The sequence below is a fragment of the Electrophorus electricus genome, chromosome 20 (genome assembly GCF_013358815.1).
Source record: "Electrophorus electricus isolate fEleEle1 chromosome 20, fEleEle1.pri, whole genome shotgun sequence".
Taxonomy (NCBI): domain Eukaryota; kingdom Metazoa; phylum Chordata; class Actinopteri; order Gymnotiformes; family Gymnotidae; genus Electrophorus; species Electrophorus electricus.
In genome coordinates this window covers 8,408,278-8,424,448 of record NC_049554.1, presented here as the reverse complement: position 1 = coordinate 8,424,448, position 16,171 = coordinate 8,408,278, and the positions used below count along the sequence as shown (strand labels likewise).

The window sequence follows — 16,171 nt, the reverse complement described above, 5'->3', positions numbered from 1 at the left end:
GATGGCAAGCTAATGCTACTACTTTAATCAATTCCTGCTGCCTCCCAGAAGTGGTGTTACATGCATGTGCATGCACACTATAATGGATGTTAACTGCATTTTGATGCATAAGACAGTAAGATTAAAGTTTTATTACAGTCCTCTTACTTGCGTTAATGGAAAAATCAGCAAAAAAAGGCATGTCGCAAAAAAGACATTTATACATACATTTATGCTACTTCTGTAGCAGAGACAAAAGAATAAAACACAAAAAAACAAGTAATTACCCTCACTCCTTGTCTCTGTGTTATACGTATATGAATGACAAGCAGCTATTTAAAACTCAATAGCTGTAAGACTGAGCTACTCCTCGTGGTTCTAAATCCACAGTTTCAAAACCTAATATTTGTTCATTTTGCATTGCTGGACCCATCATACCTGTTTCTACACATGCCTAGAGCCTTGGTGTTATATTGGACAGTACTCTCTCTTTTTCCAGTCATACAACCAATGTCCCCAAGATTTCCTTTTTTCAGCTGTGAAATATGTCAAGACTACATCCTGTTTTAACACAACACTACTGAAGTCTTAGTCAATACATTCGTCATATCATGCATTGACTATTGCAATGTGATCCTGGTAGGCATCCCTAATAAACTTACTTACTGATATACAAATCTAGTTCTAAATATACTGACCATGTTACACCTTTGCTAATTCAATTACACTGGCTCTGTGTGTCACAATGGATTAAATTTAAAATCTTATTAACATTTAAAATTCTTCATAATCTTTCCCATGTCTATTCACAGATCTTCTTCAGACTCACTCTGCAGTCATCCTCAGCAGGTTTACCGACACATTCTGCCATTAACTTTAGCACCACGGGTGCCAGAGCTTTATCCCAAACTTTGGAGTTCGCTCCTCTCTCACTTTTCCATACTTGACTCAATTGCAGAATTTAAAACTGCTATAAAAAACCTTTTAAACTTGCTATTAATTGTTACTTGTTTTATTTTATAGGACCAAGTCCACTAACATTTTGTTTTGCTTATTATATGTATATGATTTATTATTTATTTTGTGTAAGGTGACCTTGAGTGTCATTAAATGCTCCACTAAAAATGTTTAATGTATGTATTTATTTATTTATTTATTTATTTATTTATGTTTACTAGATGTTGAACAGTGTTCAAGTGTGGAGGATGATTAAAGACACAAAACGAGTTTGCCAAGAGAAATGCCAAGAGACTGATTTTCAGTCGAAACCTTCTTGAGTCATAAACTGAAGATAATTTATTGTCATGGCTGAACCTAACAAATAATTTACACTATTTCTAAGGACAGCCTGGGGGTCTTAAAATCACAGGAGCTCTCGCAGAGCTTTTCATACAGATGGTGAAAGATGTACACTATGAGAAAAATAATTTGCTGTTGCAATATTGAAGCATGTAAATCTATTCTGTTAGACCCTCAAAACAAAACTGAAAATTGAAAATGAGTATAATAGGTCCCCTGGCAAGTTGCATGACTAATTACCATAAACATCCACTGGCTGTCCTAGAATATTCAGCCTTCAGTTCAGTCAAGCTATGCTCAGTTAACATTAGCTACCTAGCTAGTTATCCATTTAAATCTAACATTAACTAACAAAATATAACAGATATAACAGTAGCTACTTTACCCTTGTTAAAATTGAAATTTCTCTAGCTAGCTATTATGCATTTAAAAATAACTTGTTGCTACATAGATACTAGGTAATATTATATTCTAACATTATACCTTAATTAGCTAGTTATAGATTGAGTTGTTGTTTTATGTGTGAAAATTGCTTACTGCTGTGTATAAAAATTTATGTTGGTAAAATAACCTTATTCTGTTCCATAATATATGTGCTCATACTATATGGAACTTTCCAAGGAGCACGTAAATGTAAGAATTTTGGAGTTGGAGCACATCCATCGCCAACTGCCCCTGATACTTCCCTAAGTGCCAGTGTCTTTGATCATATATAAGGAAGGTACTGTTTTCCCAGGTTATTTGATTTTTATTAGGAATACACTGATACCAGTATTGGCTATTTGCCTGATATTGTCTTAATGTACTTGTAGTCATATTTGTAAAAATGCCCCAATATAACCACTGCTACATCAGTGCAATCTTATCAATTTAATTGGCACATCAGATTCAAGGAGTTCCAGTACATTTCAGTAATGTGGAAATACTTTAAAATCAATGATTGTAGCAGCATCAAATCAGACTGCAATCTCTGCTCTGCCACACTATCAAGAGGAGATATGGCACCTGCTTCCTTCAATACAACTTGATAAAGCATTTAGAAAAAAAACAAAATGGCAGAAAATATGACAACTTTGCTAAGGCTAGCCATAGCAAACAACAACCAACTATAAAACAAACACTACAGGGACGAGAGACAACATCCAGAGATAGTCCAAAGCAGTGCGTAATTGTAAAAGATTAGCAGTGGAACACCAGGTGTGAGGTAATACAGCAAGTCAGCAGGGAGGATGTATATGTGATATCACAATTGGTGAGCTTCACTGTGGTTACGCCTACTGAGTGCAGATGTGCAGCTGTGAACTAGAAGGTGAATGATAGTCCAAATCTGGCCCATATCGGAACAGCCAGATCTGTATGATAACGTATTCAAACTTCCACCAGAAGCGAGCCAGATTGGAAAAGTAATGGACTGCTGTGTTCTTGTGTTCTGTTAATGTATAATGGCCCTTTTGTGGTCCACATATGGCTGATAGGCCTTAATTCAACCTACCCCAGCTGACAGTAAGGGGGAAAAATCAAAACCGCAAACTATTAAAAAAAATAGATGAGATTATCTATTTTTAAATTACATTTGCAAGACAAATATTGTTCAATTCAAAATCTAGATCTAACGGAGACACAAGCTGTCCTAATCATCTGGAGAGTGGTGCTGTATTTAAAGTATTTTTTACCCCAAAATATTGTATATGTCCTTTTTTTAAAAAATAACTGTCGACTTATAATGAAAAATGTATTTTATTTCTCTAATAAAGGTGGGCTTAATCATAATATAGAACTAATCATTTATAATATTGATAAGTGTGGTTTATTAAATGAAGGAAACAATCACGGAGGGCAAAATCAACAGAGGCAAAGGAGAAAACACAGAGGCGAGGTAACACACGAACGAGGAAAATGACAAGGCAAGGGTGACGACAATAATAGCAGGCGTAATAGTGACACGACGAACAAACCAGACTTACCAAAATAAATGGCAAACTAGAAGTCCAAACACAGGGTACAAATAACCAGAACAATTAGGCAGTAAACAGATTCAGGTGAACATAGCAACAGGGAGAACCAAAACACGGACCGGAACGAAGGAGCAGACGAGCGACGGCGAAAACGAAACCAAGGAACAGGGACGCAGGGAAACAGACACGACCGGGAAACCATGGAAGCAGGGACGCCAGGAGGGCAGTCATTCCTGACAATAAGTAAAGACCATTCAATACATGGAAAAAAGAAAAACTTAATTTATTTCATTACTGAAGCTGGAAAGGTTTAGATTAAACTGTGTGAAAACTCACAGTTAAGTGAGTTTTCTTTTAAAATATTAAAAGACTGAATTGTGATTTCCAATGCGTCAGCCAACCACTGTCCATGTGTAACTGCTTTTAACCTGTGTGCCATAGCAATGCCTTGGATGTATGTTCTGGGTTAAGCATCTTGCTAGCCAACATCCACTCACTGGAGAACAAGCTTGATGACGTCAGGCTTCAAGTTCCAGGATCAAGTTCCAGAGAAACATTAAATTACCTTATTTCATACAAACCGCATTATTCATAATATGCTCTTTGCCTAGGTACTACATTATGTGTAACATTTGTTTTTACTGGCTATATTAACAAAAATATAGAATAGTGGTAAAAGCACTAAAATAAGATAATAGAATGTTCATGGTACAAGCAAGGTAAGAAATGTAAGAAATATGGGTTTGACCTAAAAGTGTACCAATAACAGCAGTCATGGGCTTTTTAGATGCTTCATGTAGTGTAAAAATTGGTCTCACTGAAAATATTTGCTGTCTCTGGCTTGGTGTCGCTGAGACGTGGTAGACTCAGACCGTGTAGAAACAGCCGGAGTCCTAGGGGAATAACCACATACCAGAGTCTCGCTCTCTTGCTGCGTCCTTAGTAGGCTGGTCATTCTATAACGTCGAGCGGTTAGGAGGCGGACGCATAGGCTGAGAAAAACGAGTTTTATTATGGGTAAATCCTGAATCGTAATCGTTGTAACATTCCAGGGTCATAGAGCCAACACGAAGAGTCCTGGAATTCATGATTAACCAAAAGGAAACAACACACGAGGATAGAAGGGAAGCTGGCTAAAACAAAGAGGCTAGGAATAAACGAAGGTTAGAATAAACACAAGGCTAGGAAACACGAACAACTAGGAATTACAAACATATAAAGGCTAATACACACACACACACACACACACACACGGAGGCTTTAAGTAACACAGTGGCACAAAAAAGGCATGGATTAACAATGACCAGCCCTGAAACATGGCGAACAGGTCTTAATTACTGAACATAACAAGGCTAGAATGAGGTACAGGACATGACAGGCGAGGAAAACGAAACTAAGGAACCGAACCACAAGAAAGTAACGCAAAACATAGACACGAGACAGGGACACTAGGAGGGTGGCCAATCATGACAGAGACATGTACTGTTGGCTGCTAATTTTATTCATTAATAATTTTTCATTTTGATTTTCCTTTCAAATGAACCTTTTTTTTTTAATGTGAATGAAATCTGTCTGAAGCATCATAAAAATTATTCCTACTTGGCATGTTTTCACAACCTTCTGAAAATGCAAACAATTGTGTAAGAAAAAAAAATTCATACACAATTATAAATAAGGTGGATTCCATCAAAGTCCAGGAATGGAACTGGTGATAGAGTGCTTTCCTTTTCTTTGTGGAACTTTTACTGTGTATGAAGAATAAAATGTAATATGTACTTCGATTTCACTCATGGATTTAAAATGACATGAAAAAATGCATTCCATTTAGAAAAAGCCATATTGCCATGAACAGTAATTAAATATGTTCAGAAATAAAAAGAGTCAATCATGTCTGTGTCCACACTTGTCTCAGAAAAATTATTTCAAAGCATACTCATTACGTGTAACAAGGCCAAGCTGAAATACTGTGAATGTTACTTCCGTTACTTTGGTTTCAAGGCAAAAAGTTAAATATACCTCCATTCGCACTGTTGGAATATTAATTGAACTCAATGAAGAAATATGAAATTCTAAAATATTTTAAACAGTAAATTTGTATTTAATCACACAAACCCAATATAACTGTCTTAAAAAATCATCACAAAATATACACAAAGAAATGTGTGTGCATATATATATATATATATATATATATATATATATATATATATATACACCCACACACACACACTTCAGTTTCAAATGTTCTTACATCTCCACTAACATGTCAATCACTATGACTACAAGCCTAAATACAATAATTGTTAAAAGAATCTGAGACAATGATATAGCAGTTACAGCTCTGCTCTATTTCTTCAGTGATAAAAAACTATTCTCTGCAGTTAACAGAATTAGACAAAAAGATACTTTGCCCAAATAAACCCAAGATGAGCAACTGATCAAGATGGATGTGGAAAATACAGATTAAACAATACCAAACTACTAATATTGAATTAGGCATTATAAATGAAACCTAAATCAATATACATCTTTAATGTAATGTCTGTAATATACATGTGACAAACAGTTTGTACCTACAGGTAATACCTCAACTCAAACTGGACATAAAACCTTTTAGTATTTACTTCGGTAAGGTCTTTTACTTTTAATTTTATATTTACATTTATATATTAATTATCATATTATTTTCTATATTAATTGTTTCCACAACAATACAGTCATCAGCCTCTTCATTAGAAACACCTATCTTGTATGTAAATGTTTTAATATCATCTGTCTCTTACCATCTGTTACCCATTAACTTTGTTAGGCATCTTCTGATACTCAATCCTTGTTTCCCTGACTTTGAGTGAGTAGTCTAATCAGTTAGGATAATTGTTCAGTGCTACTAAACCTGGACTGGCTTCTGAATTCCATGAGCCAAAACGGTATATCAGGCCTCTAAACCCTTCTTCAGTGTTAAATATTTGACCATAGGATGGTTGGAGGCAGACTGCTCACAACCCAGCAATGATCCTGATGCATTCAAAAACCCAGACTGCTCTGCTTGATATATTGTACCAGCTTAACACCCACAGTTTTGCCACTACCATGTCAGTGCTAATGCTGTGTTGAGAATGGTCCACAACCCAAATATCTGCCCAGCCTCAGACCTGTGGTAAGAAACTGACCTGTGGCGTATGGGGGAGAGGGTGGTTGATGAGTTGTGTACACCAGTATATGGCTTATAGTCTGTAACTTATCAAATTAATCTTTAAAATAAGTGTATAAAGTGGCCAGTTAGTTCATGTACAAGGTTGGTGTTACTAATAAAGTGGCTGGTAGGCATATATCCTATAGTTTCCTGTCATATCTGTCAGACATCACATCACTTACAAAAATATACCTCTATTCTTAGTAACAAACATCAGTAGATTAGATATGCTGACAGACCACAACTTTCTATTTTTCAATAGACATAAACGTTAAAATGAATTTGTTAATTAAACAATTTACCATTTTAATTTTGCAAAGCAAAGCAAAAATAGTCACACAAAAATAGTCATGCCACATTGGTTTCAGTAATTGATTATACGTCACCATACTGATGTTAGTTCAATATCACCCTTTAGCCAACATTTGGTACCCTTATGATGATTGGACTGTGTCCAAATGGGTGGGCATGCTTGTAGCTATACAAGAATGCCTGGCTATTATTGTTGTGCATCTTTATGCTTAAATGCAAAAATTCTAAATAAATTGATGTCAGCACCTCCTGAAGTGGATATATAAATATGAATTACTAGCAAATGCCCATAATTTTCATATGGTGCCATATAGCAAGATTTATTGTAATGTCTAGAAAAAGTCTTTGAGAATTAACAATATGGGAAATGAAATGTTTGCATACTTCCATCAGTTGGTAGAAGTCACTAATACTTTTCAGACTTGGAAACATTTGAAAAAGTTTACAGCAATCCCCATTTCTTTCACACAGGTCTGCTTTTGAGATATTTAAAAGTTTAGAATAATTCCCTTTTCTGTCTTCCAGGTAGCGCACACTCATGCTCTCACATACAGTCTAAAACTAAGCATGCATACTCACACACACGCACACACACATCGGACCACAGGGTAACTCAGAATCTCATCAATTGACATACATGGAGACAGGCATACTGTTTATCCATAGTTGTATGTAAAGTTATAACTGCTGGGCTCTTTGGGCACAGGAGGGGGAGCCTCAGGAATAGTGATATTCTCAAGGTCAAGTAGGCGGAGCTTCATCTCCATACTAATCAGGGTGTCAAGGTCGCTTCGTGTAAGGTCACTCCCCATCTCCCTCCCCAACAGTGCACACAGTCCATCTGTCCAGATACAATACTGTTCAACAGAAAAATGGCAGGAATTAACAGAAAATAAACTAAAATAAATAATACTCATCATTTAGAACATACAACCATTCTGTCGCATGTAGACTGTCATATATTATAAAATATATATTATAAAATTACAGTACACACATATTGTACATATATAAAATTATGACATTACTGACTCTAGCACTGTGCTTCAGTAGTGTTCTATGAATTTAGCTGACCTATGTATTATGCATTGCTTGACAGTCTCTGTTCCAGTGCTAATGCTCTGTTCTAGTGGTTCATGCTTCATTATGTGGCCTCACTTTCAGAAAGAAATTCATAGATGCAAATAATGAAATGTAAACCAAAACAAGCTATAAAGTAGAATAATCGAAATAATCTAATTATATTCACAAAGCAGCTGTAAAGATTATACAATTATTTTTAAAAATAGAGACATAATATTACATTGTAGGAATACATTGCCTTGTCCCCAGACAGTATACTAATTAAAAACTGAATTTCTGTGGACATGCTTTTTTAATGAATAAAGGGAAACTTTGTTCTAAAAAATGCTTTTGCTATAAGAATCAATATTGTGAATAGTTTATGCAGAATTATTCAATGTAATATGAACATTTGTGAAGTGAACAGTAGAGACCACAGAAAACCCAATTATATATCCATTTAACAGTACTGACAGGTGAACAAACCTCATATTTACTTGGTGCCACAAAGTTAAGAGCCTCGTCAGGATCATAGAGAATGGAGAATGCCAATTCTAGTACCTCCTAAACAACACACACCAGCAGCAAGTTAATTAAAACAAACACACAAATAAGTCACTATTGTATATCATGTTTTTCTGGAGAGATGTTAGCATTTTAAAATAAATTTTGAACATAACTGAATTCTGATTACCCATCAATTAGCTAAATATTTTGAATGAATACATGCATACATTACATCATTTTCAACAAAAGTATAACATTTTAAATAAAACTATTCAGGTACACCTTTTTATATGTAAGGGGTTAGGTCTGCTGCCATTCTAAGAATAATCTTCAAATATATAATTATTGTATGTATAGATAATGCAGCTTTTTTATTTCCCCCACAAAAGTTTGACATCTATGATACGATACTTAATACTGATACATGATACAGATGTGTGGAGTTATTGGTAATAATCACAACACAGTGTGCTATTGTAAAAAGAGAGCTATGATGGTTTGTCTCCTGTACCTTGTTCTGTTTAAGTGCACTTTTCTCCTTCATATGTGGACAGTCTTTACCCGTCACCACCGATTTAATATCGGACACGGGAACTGTAAGAGGTTGAAAATAGAACCAAACAATCAAAAATGGTTTAGCCATCTATAAAAATAAGCAACAAATAAGCATGTTAAGGTACATAAAAGACAAAAGACACCTGAACCATATCTTTTATAATACACTCACTTTTGTCTGTGAGCAGCTCAAAGGGCACCTCACCCTGTGGAGATTCGTCAAGGTCACCATAGTGCAGAACCTTATGGTTCAAAGATAGACGGCAAAACCAAAACTTTTCTGTGGAAGAGAAAAAAAAGTTAAATTAAATCAATACAAACAAATCATTATTAATATTTAATTATTACTGAATTATTAAGTGTCCAAGCATCAAAGGTGCAGGAACCCTATTTGAATTATTATGAATTTTAAGGTCCAACCACTATCTTGGACCTCTTTTGGTTTTTTTTAGGATTTTCTTCTTGTTATTATTATTCTTTTTCTCCCTTAAAATAAATTGTGCAGATCATAAGTCCTACAGACATGAAACGTGGTCAATAGGTAGTAGTCCCTCCTGCTACTCAAGCGTAAGATGCCAGCCAGATTGGATTCCAGGTGCTGTGTGTGCAGTGTGGTGCAAGAAACAATAGAGCAGCACTGAACATTTTAATTTTACATCATCATCAAAAACTCAGTCACCAGCTTTTGATGACTGGATGGAGAGAGGGGATATCCTAATATATACATGTATTTGTCTATGTCTATAAATTTTTATTAACTTAGCAAGCTCCTTAATCAAATTTCCAATCTCTCTTTGTCACCTAACCTAAACCAGCTTTTTCACGGCATCTTCATGAAATAGTGGACAAAGTCATGTGTCCATGGTGGGTGGTTTCCATGTCAATGTTGCTTCATGTCAGACTGGCCAGACTGTGCTTGGACCTGGAATTGCTGCTTGCGGCTATATTTATTATTCTTTTTCTGCTTTAAAACGCATTTTGCAGACCAAACCGTAAATCCTACAGACATGAAACTTGGTCAACAGGTAGTAGTCCCTTCCATTATTCAGGCACAAGATGCCAGCCAGACTGGAATATGGGTGGCGCTACAGTGCACACAAATGCATTCCAGTCTATAACACTGTACATTATACACTGTACGTTATACAGACAAAATTATTTTTTGCAGTCATTACTAGTCTTCCACGCTACAAAAAAGCCTCAAGAACTCATAAGCTCCGCCCACTTAGATGTTGAGATAATCTGAATAATATGCAAAATCACATACATTTTTGAGCACAAAGTTTTGCTAGTATTTTCACCAAACATACAAAACTGGTATCCAAACATTCACAAGAGTCTGGAGTTTAATAATTATCAAAAAAAATCTGCTTTCTACACTGTGTAGGCATGGAGATTCCACTGCTAAAACTGAACATAAATAGCTCCAACTCATGAACGCTTCAATGCAATAACACCAGACTTTACAGACATGTATCCCAAGTGGATATGGGACAAGTCAACTATCTTGGCACACCTGCTTTAATAGGGAGTGCTATAACAGGCAAGAAACTGTCACACATACACAAATTGTCCAATCAATGTGAAACTTGGTACACAACATCTATATGCCTGTACGAACTACAACAGGGATTCTATATCTCCAAAATGGCAGATGCCATTGGCCAATCAGCTTTTAGTACACATTTCACAGGCTTCCTCAATCCACATGAAACTTGAATGGTATGGTCATATATAAACTCTCTATGAAAAAGTCAAGTTTCAAGGGAATGCTATACTAGAAAATCCAGTATATTTCCTAGATAGTCACTTGGCAACAAAATTTGTACTCAAATGATCCTTTGCGGTCCAAACAACTGCAATTAGAAGTGCTTTTCAAAAATATATAGTTTGTTCACATTAATCAACTGAATAAAATTAGCAGTTATTCAACTATTCCTAGGATTGTCAATCACATCAAATCACATCTTGTAATACTAAGCAGTCTGAAAATGAAGTTACTTTTTTTTTTTTTTTTTACTTTTTCACTATTTATGGATGCAACTCATTAATCTAATAGATACCAGTATGACTTATACATACTGACTTATACACAAACTGTCATAGTTTGTCTAAATAGACAAATTTGAAATATGATGTCAGGAAATGCGAATTCTGCACTCCAGGACATTTCAGCTTTGGACTTTCAGTTGTTAGAAGTCAATAACTATCAATTAAAGGAATATTCCAGCAATAAACCACATACATTGAAATGTTTTTCAGCATTCAGATTATTATAAAATAATTTTACAGTGCTTACTTATCAAATACTTAGTGTAAGAGTTACAGACTGCACAAAAGTATTTCTAATAGACTTCCAAATAATGGTCAGTGTGGCTCTTCAGAGGCCAGCAGGTGGGGAAGGCTCCAGGGCCAGAGCTAGTCTTACCATCCACCCTAAAGTACTGCTGTGTTCAACTGGTGCTAGTCTTCACAGACATCACAGTTCTTTTTTCAGACCGTCTGTTATTTGTGTACAAACAGACCTGTGGCCCTGCTTAGTCAACCTGGCCCTGCACTTCATGCTACAGCATCTCAACAGTCTGAATAGCTATGTTTGTTCTGTTCTGGGACTTCATCTGGGTTTTTATCACCATTGCTCTAGAGTGCCTGTGGGTCACACACCCAGCTGTGTCTCAGATCCCATCTATCAGTGGATCAGAAATTTCCTGACAGAGAGGAGACAGCAGGTGCAGCTACACAAACACATATCAGGCCAACTGACCCTCAGAACTGGTGCACCCCAAGGTTGCCTGTTCTCATTCTTTCTCTTTGATCTTTATACAGATGACAAGAACCACCTATGAAAATCCTAGTTTGCAGTTGACACCATTGTAGCTGGTCTGGTAATCTGCCTACAGAAAGGAAGTCAAGAAGCTGGAGTTCTGATACGTTTCCAACCAACTCATTTTCAACACCATAAAGACTGTCAAGATGGTTGTATACTTTAGATAGCATATCCCCTCCCCACTTGCCCTCAACATCAGTGGCTCTGTGGAGTCAGTCGAGTAACTGGGCAAAACTATATCCAGGAACCTAGGATGGGAAGTCAGCACAGTCTCCATCAGTACAGTAGAGATGTTCCTTCTATGGCAGCTTAAGAAATTAAATCTGCTACAGGGTCTGATGACACACTTCTGCACTTGTTCGCAAGATCTCAGTCAACCAATCACACTATGAACACCACCTCTTCCATCCCCTCCCTTTAGGAAGCTGATTCAAGGCTATCATGGCCAGCACAAGAATACACAAGGACAGACATCCTCTAGCTTTTCCAGAGCTGTGCCCCCTAACAGCAGTCAAAACCTGGTGCTTTATGTTATAACCTCGCATCCTTCTATCACAGTAGCACACGGCTCCATTTCTTCACATTGTTCTGCACAAAATTTAATTTGTGTCATAATGCTCCAAAACCAACTCAATACACAAAGGCAAACTTCATATGGTAGCATAAAGTATATTCTGCAAAAAACATTCATTACATTCTGTCCATATAAATGCTGTTTATACTCCTAGAACATCTCCATTTTAAATCTATTTTAAGCTATCTCATTTTTATTTAAATAAAGTTTATAGACAATTTTTGTAGTCTCTTTTTTGTGTGCCAATTACTGTTTGGTCTTTAATGTGTGCATTCACCAAGACGAATTTGTCATGTCTAACATACCTGGGAAATAAACCATATTATGATTCTGAAATGTTGAATTTTTAAAAATAGTTTTTTACTGTTATTTTCTTTTTTCAAATTCTTTGGCAAAACTAAGTTTGCTCACAGGAGACCTTTGTGGAAAACAAACGACTGATAAGTGCTTTGTGCGACAGACTGGTGTTTGTGTGACAGAGTCACGAAAAGTATAAGGAGGTCACATAAAGGCTAAAGAGGTGTCACTCACTCCAAAAAAACAAAAATGTTCCTCTTAAATAAATTTGTCAATTAGCTAAATGGTTGCATGTGCAGAATTTTGTTGATATTTGCATGTGGGAAAAGATGACCCGGTCCACATTGGATTATTACCTTGAAATTTCTGTCATTTCTACGTGGAAAATTCTATTAAAAGTCTATTATGAATGCCATATGCAAATGAAGAAAAACTGCACTAGCGCCATATATCTTGCAAGTGGTTAAATGTGCCAGCAATCCACATTTATGAATGAGAAAACTTTATTGCAAAGAAAGAATGAAGAGTTTTCATATTTGCTGTAAGACATTAGGAGCTGCTATAGGAAATCAGTTTACCTGAAGTGTTAGGTCTGACTGACAATGTGAGTAGAAGGAGTCACCTTGTCTCCGTCGATTACCCAGTTTACGAAAGCAGCTTCCTTCACATAGGCGGTTCAGTCTCTGCTGTTTAATCAGCTCCAGGATCTCTGGCTGGATACGTTCTCGGAGCTCTCTGGTCAACAGGAAAACACACACATACCACATAGATGTTAAGGCAGAACTCATATAGAGACTAAAGGAGTGATTACTGAGCCTTTTTGTAATAAGTTATTTTAGTTTTGATTTTGTACAACTTTTACATTAAATTACATAATAAATATGCTTTTCATTTCAAAATAAAACTTGCCATAATGCTTTATATTGTATTTATTTTATAGAATGCAGAAGAACAGTAAAAGGATATGGTTTTTCATGGCAAAGGCTCAATTATCTAAAGAGTCTTGACACAATCTACGGAATAAGTATTTCTATAAGCAGAGAGCTACGCTATATTGCAAACAAAATGCAAGCTGTGCAATAATTTCAGTGGCCAAAACTCCAAAGAGAATGTAACTGGCAGCATTCCTAAGATGAAGTGAGACTTTATGGGCCATTGTCTCTACTCTTTTTGACATAAGACACACTAGAAGCCCAACCTTGTCAACCTATTTATTTCACCAAGGTATCACTGTAAAAGAAAACCTTCTAAACGCATATTTAGTTTTGCCTAGTAAAATAAAGCCTCCTGATCAATAAAGCTGATCATGACTTTCAGACAGAAAGTGAGGGATGATGGTTCCATTCTTTCCTTGAAATTTCTAGAAATCAGGAAAATGCAGGGATTATGTTAGGCTGGACAGGTTTTGGCTATCCTCTTGAATGTGCCTAGATTGTCAAGAGCTCTAGGCAGGGAATTCCACAGTTTAGGGCCATAGGAAGAAGCTTTGCCTCTCTTTAATTGGGTAGTGCATATGAGCTCCTGTGGGAGCATACCTAATAATCAAATCAATGAGGTACAGAGGGGCGTGAGCATAGATATATTTGAAGGTCATTAAGAGTACTGTAAAATAAATTCTGAAAGACACAGGTAGCCAGTGCAGAAATGTGCTCAGTTATTATTGTGCATGCTAACATCTCAATATGGAACATTTTACATTCTGGAAGCCAGAGATATAGGTAGGCCAGAAAGATTGTTACAGTAGAGATGAGTTGATACAGAGGCATGTGTTGGTTTTTTGCTGTTGAAACTAGAACAGATAGGCCCTGCCTTCTAGGTAGCTGAGCATATCTAGAGGTCAACACCCATGAGTGTTAAAAACAAGAATAACAGGGTGGCAGCAACTAATGTGTGGACAAAAAAAGATGCGTGCGTGAAGTACTTTGGAGACGTGTGCTGGCATCTCCACGATATTGACTGTAGAATAAACCATCACCAGATATTCGTTGTATGTGATTCCTTGGGATGAACCCTTTAGTTTCAAGATATTCAAATATGAATATATTTAAAATAATTTTACATCTAGCCTAATGTGAGGTGAATAGATAGCTCTAGCACACTAACTCTAGAAGCCCGCAAAAAGCTATAAATGGGGGGAGCTGCAACTTTCACAAAGACAGATTTCCGAGAACAAAATCTAGTTCATATTTATCATTGAACTGATCAATTATAAAAGACTTGCTTATTAATGACCTTACATTGAGTACAGCAGCTTTTAGTGAATTGGTGCTGTTTTTTCCCCCCAAGCTTTAGAGTCTCTGCTTAATTTACGGGTAATAGGTTAAGCTTGTTATTCTGTCTCTTGTAGCCATGCCAATGGCTATTACATACACCAGGGATATTATTCTGCCAAATAGCATGGATTCCAGGTTCCAGGCTGTGTGTTATTTCTCAGTGGAGGAGGGAGGAGGGTATGCATGTTGTTCTATGCTACTCTGCGAGCAGAATTTGATAAGAAATTCACTTCATCAGTTTTGTTTCTCAGAATGTTTGCCAATCTGGTGACTGGGGACTCTTGTGGTGGACAGTGCCGTTGTTTGTGTGTGTCATAAGCAGATAAGCAATGTTGTGAAGCCATCCTCTTTAAAATAGCTCACCACATTCCCAGAAGATGAAAAAGTTATCTACAAAGTTCAACATGTGAAATGCACATTTTGAGGTGAGTCAGTTGTTTAATGGCAACAGCTGGCTAAAGTGGCCAGTCCCTCGTCCCAATGTAGGTTTAGGTGCCTAGATGAAGAGTTTGGTAGGAGAGAAGTCGAGTATATCTATCAGGTAGTTAGAGTTTTCCTTCAGTATTTCTGACTGTTGTTTGGGGATGTCCCTAGAATTGGCATGCATGACGATTATCTCTACAGTGGGACTGTCTTGTTAAATCAGACTGATAGCTCAATAGTGTCCACTGTTTTTGGGTGAGGCCAGTCAAGTGTTGATGCACCAAATCAGAGGAGGCTACATGACTGTCCCCTGGTGAGCTAGACAATGCTGCAGAGTCAAATCCAGAAGACAAAACCTCAAATCTTTTCTCAAACTTCATTTCTTATTGCAGAGGGGGACAAGCGGGGCATTGCTTTCCATCAGGAGTGTGGAAGACTTCTTTTCTGTTTTTGTTCTTCATACCCTAATAAACAATCCACATATTGCTATTATCAGCCCTGGGAGTAAAGGATAGATTTAGCTTTGATACAGTTCCTAGCTAATTCTAGCTAATTTGACACAGTGATATCCACATTCCAAGGAACTGTGGTTACCCCAGTTTCAGTTGCATTGGTCAGTTGAGCAGGCATAACCAGTGGAGAGTTCAGACACTACATCATCTTTTATAGAATGTAGTGTGGAAATCCTCTCATGTAGTTTGGTAACTTTCTGTGAAAGTTGGTGACAGTCTAGGAAGCTGGTGGAAGATGGTGATATGGTAGGTGGCATAGCTAGATTCAGGAATGTACCATTTCTCAGAATATAGTGAAAACGTCTATTGAAAACTTATAAGAAGCAAACAAACAAACAAACAAAAACACAATATAAAGCCAAAAGTAACTAAAATGTAGAAGATGGAAACAGAGCGTGAGCAC

General features: G+C 36.6%; 1 protein-coding gene across 8 annotated transcripts in view; it reads right to left on the bottom strand.

The window, feature by feature from the left end:
- Positions 1-5,452: 5,452 nt before the first annotated feature.
- elmo2 (engulfment and cell motility 2) overlaps positions 5,453-16,171 on the bottom strand; it is a 59,698-nt gene continuing 48,979 nt past the window's right edge. For all 8 annotated transcript variants that reach the window (XM_027002006.2, XM_027002011.2, XM_027002010.2 and 5 more), the window contains 5 exons: positions 13,183-13,295; positions 9,035-9,142; positions 8,819-8,901; positions 8,287-8,364; positions 5,453-7,595 (listed from right to left, as the gene is read on the bottom strand). In XM_027002006.2, coding sequence (XP_026857807.1) covers positions 7,395-7,595; positions 8,287-8,364; positions 8,819-8,901; positions 9,035-9,142; positions 13,183-13,295 — 583 coding nt within the window. In that variant the 3' untranslated portion in view covers positions 5,453-7,394. The remainder of the gene's footprint in view (positions 7,596-8,286; positions 8,365-8,818; positions 8,902-9,034; positions 9,143-13,182; positions 13,296-16,171) is intronic.